Source organism: Austrofundulus limnaeus, unplaced genomic scaffold (assembly GCF_001266775.1).
Source record: "Austrofundulus limnaeus strain Quisiro unplaced genomic scaffold, Austrofundulus_limnaeus-1.0 Scaffold647, whole genome shotgun sequence".
In the NCBI taxonomy this organism is placed as follows: domain Eukaryota; kingdom Metazoa; phylum Chordata; class Actinopteri; order Cyprinodontiformes; family Rivulidae; genus Austrofundulus; species Austrofundulus limnaeus.
In genome coordinates, this window is record NW_013953049.1 from 201,835 (window position 1) to 207,958 (window position 6,124).

The 6,124-nt window shown below is 43.5% G+C and overlaps 1 protein-coding gene across 2 annotated transcripts in view; it reads left to right on the forward strand.

The window, feature by feature from the left end:
- Nucleotides 1-2,097, forward strand: part of arnt2 (aryl-hydrocarbon receptor nuclear translocator 2) — a gene marked incomplete in the record, with an annotated part of 21,210 nt that extends 19,113 nt beyond the window's left edge. Inside the window, 3 exon segments of one of the 2 annotated variants that reach the window (XM_014027406.1) lie at nt 10-109; nt 248-393; nt 459-2,097. In XM_014027406.1, the coding sequence (XP_013882860.1) occupies nt 10-109; nt 248-393; nt 459-557 (345 nt within the window). 2 annotated transcript variants of the gene reach the window in all.
- Nucleotides 2,098-6,124: the final 4,027 nt, after the last annotated feature.

Below are 6,124 nucleotides of genomic sequence, written 5' to 3' on the forward strand. Positions count from 1 at the left end.
CACAACTACCAAACAGACCCAGCCTCCTACAGTCCCCTGTCATCCCCGGCCACATCTTCCCCCAGTGGAAACGCCTACTCTGGCTTGACCAACCGCAGCACAGCATTTGGTAAGCTTCACCTCTCATTGGTTGGGTAGTCTGGGATCAGGCAGTCTGGGATCAGATAGTCTGGGATCAGGTAGTCTGGGATCAGGGTTTCTGCTGACACACAGGAAACTTCAGGGTTTTGTACCGACTCGTCTCCAGATGTGTCAGGGGAAGCTGGTCAGAGTGGAGCCCAGTTCCAGGGTCGGCCCAGTGAGGTTTGGACCCAGTGGCAGAACCAGCACCATTCCCAGCAGGCTGGGGAGCAGCACAGCCACACCAACCCTGGTCAGACTGAAGTGTTCCAGGTAAGACCATGTGAGATCTCAGCTGGTCTGTGGATCCTGTGACCCTGACCCGTGTGTCTCTGCAGGACATGTTGCCCATGACCGGAGACCCGACCCAGGGAACAGCCAACTACAACATAGAGGACTTTGCAGATCTCGGCATGTTCCCTCCTTTCTCTGAGTAGAACCAGTCCGGACCTGCTGCTCTCACAGAGGGACTCCAGTTTGTGTTTAGCTTTTTGTTCTGACATGTCTGTTTTTGGGTCACCAGAGACCCAGTTTCTGCACCTCCAGGTCACCACAGACCTGTTTTTCTGGGCCACCAGGGACCTGTTTGTTGGAGCGATAAATGTTTCATCAGTTGCATGTGGACCATCTCACAGAGTCCAGAGTTTGGACTTTGGGACCTGTAGTCTGGAACCGTCCTGTGGGTTTGTGTCAGTTTGTTGTACTGGTGGTGAGTGGATGCAGGTCAGGTTTCTGAGCATGCTCAGTACAGTCCTCAGGACCACAGGCGGTTCCCTTCATTAGTGTTACGCTTTTATTGGATCATCTTCTGATCTCAGGATCCAGTAAATCAGATTTTCTTCTTCTTGGTCCCTGGACCTTCTCTGCCTCAGTCCCCTCATGTGTCCCACCAACCGTCCACATCCTGAATCCTGTCCTCCTCTTCCCTCAGCTTCGTTTGTCCAGTAAGTCCACAGTCTGGACCGAAGGGGTCCAGACAAGTGTTGTGAAACCGGTCCGAACAAACGGTTCTTAACCTGCAGAAAATAACCGATTGTTCCGCCTGGAGATCCGTTCTTTGTTAGAATCCAATAAAATGATCTTTTTTATTCACTTTAAGGACTTTAAAGTCAGAAAACTTTGATCCGTCAAACTTTGTCCCTAAAAACCCAGAAGTTGTTTTTGTACTTCCAGACTGTAGAGTCGTTTGAGTCGGGTCTGTTTTCTAACAAGTCATTGAAGGTTTGGAGTCCAGCAGGCACCTGTAGAGGCACCTGGACCCAGTCCTTCAGCCCGGCTCACATCACAATACCAAACAGTGTTGATGAAACTGTCCCAGACCAGGGTCTGAACCGGACCCTGTGGAGGACTGACCCTTTGGCCCTGTTAACACCTGTGTTCAGCTCTAAGTCTGATCGGACCACCCAGAGCCGGACTCAGTACTCTGCCTGGACCAGGTCTTATTATTGTGAAGGTTCTGCAGACTGCAGTTCTCCAGCAGACCCTGTGGGGTTCTTGTGAACTTTATTCTGCCTCTTGTATGTAGTGAAGTCTTCAGTAATACAGAAGTTATTTGTTGCTAAGCTAATGCTAACAGTAAAGCTAACCGCTAATCACAGCAGCCTGCTTTAAAGGGACGTCCGCCATGTTGATCACCAGTGTTTACCTGTTWGATGTTGTTCAGCTCTGTTCCACCTGGTTTCTCTGACATCTTCTCAACAACTAAAAACTGAAGGATTGTTAAAGTTTCTGGACTTTTACACATTAGCTTGATATTTTTATGTAAATAATGTGATTTTATGTTGCTCATGCTGCTTTCACTCAGTCTGTTTCTGTGGAGGTCCTAATGTTTCATGTGACTATTTAACTATTGGTACTTAGTTGTTAGTTAACTGTACATTGAGTTGTGTAAAAACTGTGTAAATGTGACCCATTATTTTATGTAACAAACTGTAATTGTGACAATAAACTCCTCTGGCTTTGGTGGCTTCCTTCATATTTCAGACGTTAWAAAGGTTTCCTGTTGTGAGCTGTTTGAGTAAAAACAACTGGTGATGTTTATTAACCAGCAGGCGTGTCACTTTTCTTTTTATGAAAGSATTTAATCTGATTAAACACGTCACTCATCCAGGCTCCTAATGAATTTATACAATTTACACAGAAAACCACAGGTTTAAGGTTTAGTTCATTTGGTAAATTTTTTTTCCCCAAAACTAAAGCTTGAAAAAACAATGTTTTGTTGAGCAGTATTTTAAAGACTTTATGGTTTTTATTTACATCAGTTTATGCAAATTCTGAAGAGTTTAAGAAACCAGATCAGATGTGGACCTGAAGGAAACTGTTGGATAACCTGAGACCCTGAATAATCAGGTTTTCATTTAGTGATTTATTGAAACAAACTCTGATGCCCAGAGCTTAGGTTGAACTGGAAGGAAGTGGATAAAAAATAAAAGGATTTAATGTGAGTGAACCGATCCACAGAAACATAAACACTTAAAGACCCTCCTGGCAGGAAGTCCAGCTTGTCTCTGGGCGGACCCCCAGCATCGCCCCATGGTGTGGGCCGATGAAGATGATGGAGACAGATGAGTGGATTCTGTATAACACATGATGTACCGGTCCATTTGGACCATATTTAGAACTCAAAAAGAAAAAACTGGTTAAAACCTGATCCTGTCACGCAGCTCGTTGTAGAACCGGGCCTTTTTGGACTCTGGGTATTATTTTTTTTAATCAAGGTCTTTTTATTATTATTTTTTAAACAAACCACAAAAAAGAACAGACTTTTACAAAAACACAAAACACACAAAATCCCTCCTGTACCGGATCCACTGAAATAAAAAATGATCTTGTGTTCATCAAGTGATACAACGAACAGGTTTGTGTACGATGAAACAATATTTAACCTTTACACAAAGTTACCTGCTGAATGTTTCCTACATCAGATAAAAATGGCTGCCAGATGTCAAAGGGTTTGTTRACAGATCCTCCAACAGTTTATCTCATCTTCTCTTCAGGACTCTGGCTCATTTCTAACATTTTGTGTTGATATGTTTACGCTGTAAAAACGTKCATTCAGATAAAGAACAGTTCTGACCCTGGTACCAGCTTCACTGCTCCATCAGTTTCTGATCAGAACCGGACAGGTCCAGCCTGCAGCTGACTCGGACCCTGCAGAACTCATGTGGACCGCAGCAGAACTGACGCTGGATTCAGGCCTTCCTAAAAACACTTTTTCACTCGAGCGTTTAGCTAACATTTCATCATTACTGCAGGCCTACCTCCACTGTAAATACTCAACAATCTGTGTTTTATTTTCTGTTAAACTTCAACCATATTTTCTCTCCCACATTCATTATGTTTCTGTATTATTTTATATTTTGACCTTGTGTTTGATTTACAATTTTAGAAATTAATTTCTTGATGTTTCAGTTTTCTTTGCTCATGTGTAATTATGTTTTTCTGTTTCATTTTATTCTTTTCACCATTTTTACACAGTTAATGATTGTACAGCACCTTGTTACAATTTTAGAAATAAATTCCTGATTTAATGTTTTAATTTTTCTTTGCTTATGTGTAATTATGTTTTTCTGTTTCATTTTATTCTTTTCACCATTTTACTCTGTTAATGATTGAACAGCACCTGGTGAATATATTTCTGTGAAAGGTACTTTATAAATAAAACTTTACTTGAGTCCAGCCCTGCTCTGACCGTCCTGTGCCACTGACACGGAGCTAATCAGACATGAAGTTCCTCCTGCAGGACTCACAGAGGAGTCCGAGCTGAAGGAGCTGCTCTGATGTTTCTTCAGAACCTGACCCGTCTCTTGTCCAGGACTCAAAGGTCACAACAAGGTCACAGTAAATAATCTGTGACTGGGTCTGAAGACAGACAAACGGAGAACGATGTGCTCCTGAGGACAGTAGTGTTTAATCCTCCCTGTTGCACAGAAAAATGTAAAGAATGAAAAGCTGAGATGTGTTTTTGCAGACATGAACTGGCAGCTCCTGACTCTCTGCTGCTGTGATGAAAAACAGCCAATCACAAAGCAACAACAGGCCTTRTTTAAATAAATACTTTCCCCCGCATTCCTTCCTGACACGCCAGGCGCTGCCTCCTGAACCTGAGGAACCGCTGAGGTTCTGCTGCTGCCTGGACCCAGTCCAGTTCTCCTCTTGCTTGTTGTGCTGAGATGATGTTTATTTGAGAAAAGCTCAAAAGAAGTTTTGTTCTTGTTGGAAAACAGCATCTGGTCTGTTTACCGCCTCGGGCCATGGATCAGGACCGAAGCATTCTGATGTTCTGAGTCGGGCTCTTCACATAATCTTGAATTTGCCTGAGCAGCTCAGATGGTGCGTGTGTGTGGTTGGCATGCATTCCTGTCTGCAGTCAGCGTGTCTCTGAGCCGACACGTCTGTCTTTCATCAAAAACTTTGGAATTTCCTCCAAACAGAAGTTTTAAACTCAGCAAACAAAACWGTTCACTCATATAAACCTTTCTGTTTTCCATTTGATGTTTTCTGAGGGGTAAAACACCAGTTTTACATGCATACACAAACCCTTTGCTTCCTACAGCGAAGCACGGTGGAGGCAGCATCATGATGAGAACATCACTTTTCTTCTGCTGTTGACCTTCTTAGATTTATGATTCATAGTTTTTACAATGTTGCTTCTTGTTATTTTACACTAATGACTTTTTCACAACATTTGTGTAAAGTAGAAGGTAATAACTGTTGATGTTTTACTAATGATATATCAATGATTTTACCTTTGATATAATATTTCAAAGGTAAAAACATTAATATATATCTTTGATAAAAACCTTTACATTGTTTAATATAGTTGAAGTTATTTAACAGAAACCTGCTGTAGTTAATGAACAGAACAAGAATCACATCAGTTTTTAACWCTGGGTTTACCTGGTTTGAGATGGACGGTCTCACGTCTCCATTCCTGATTGTATTTAAACTGTTCAATAAAGTTTATTTAAAACATTACTGACGTCATATCCGGCACCAGCGGAAGCGGATGTCCGATTGTTAGCTAGTAAATAGTAGCTTTTTGTAGCTGTTGTGTAGCAGCAGAACCTGAAGGGACTAACGGAATGTGTTTCATCACAGCGGGTCTCGGTCTGGTCCGGTCTGGTCCGGTCCGGTTCGATTTAAACATGTGTTCTGTACGGTTCGGCGGAGCTGAGTTTGGACCGGACTGTTAGCCTACCTGTGTTGTGTTCCGGGGTGTCAGGCCGGAGCCGAGCCCTGATGCCCGGACCAGGACCAGAACCAGGACCAGGACCAGGATGAACGGGGTTTCTGTCGCAGAGCTGTGCTGGTTCTGCTGCCCGCCCTGCTCCAMCCGGATCGCGGCCAAGCTGGCCTTCCTCCCCCCAGAACCCACCTACTCGGTCCACAGCGACGGAACCGGCAGGAGCCGCCTGCAGCTGAGCCCGCGGGCGGACTGGCAGTAGGACCTGGGTCAGATGTGCAGGTTCTACACCGGACTCGGGTCCAGAATCAACTGCAACGTCTTCTCCTATYACTACTCAGGGTACGMGATCAGAACCGGGACACCGTCCGAGAAGAACCTGTCCYCGGACATCGAGGCGGCCTGGCAGGTCCTCAGGACCAGGTGAGTCCTGAAGTCCAGGTCTTAGTCCCGGTCCTGGGTCCGGACTCAGGAGGTCCACAACCTGGTCTGGATCAACAGGTCCAGATACTATTTCTGTTGTAACTGATATTTACCAATATTACACAAGTATGTATAAATACTGTGTACAAACACACAAGTATGTATAAATACTGTGTACAAACACACAAGTATGTATAAATACTGTGTACAAACACACAAGTATGTATAAATACTGTGTACAAACACACAAGTGTTTATAAATACTGTGTACAAACACACAAGTGTTTATAAATACTGTGTACAAACACACAAGTGTTTATAAATACTGTGTACAAACACACAAATATGTATAAATACTGTGTACAGACACACAAGTATTTATAAATACTGTGTACA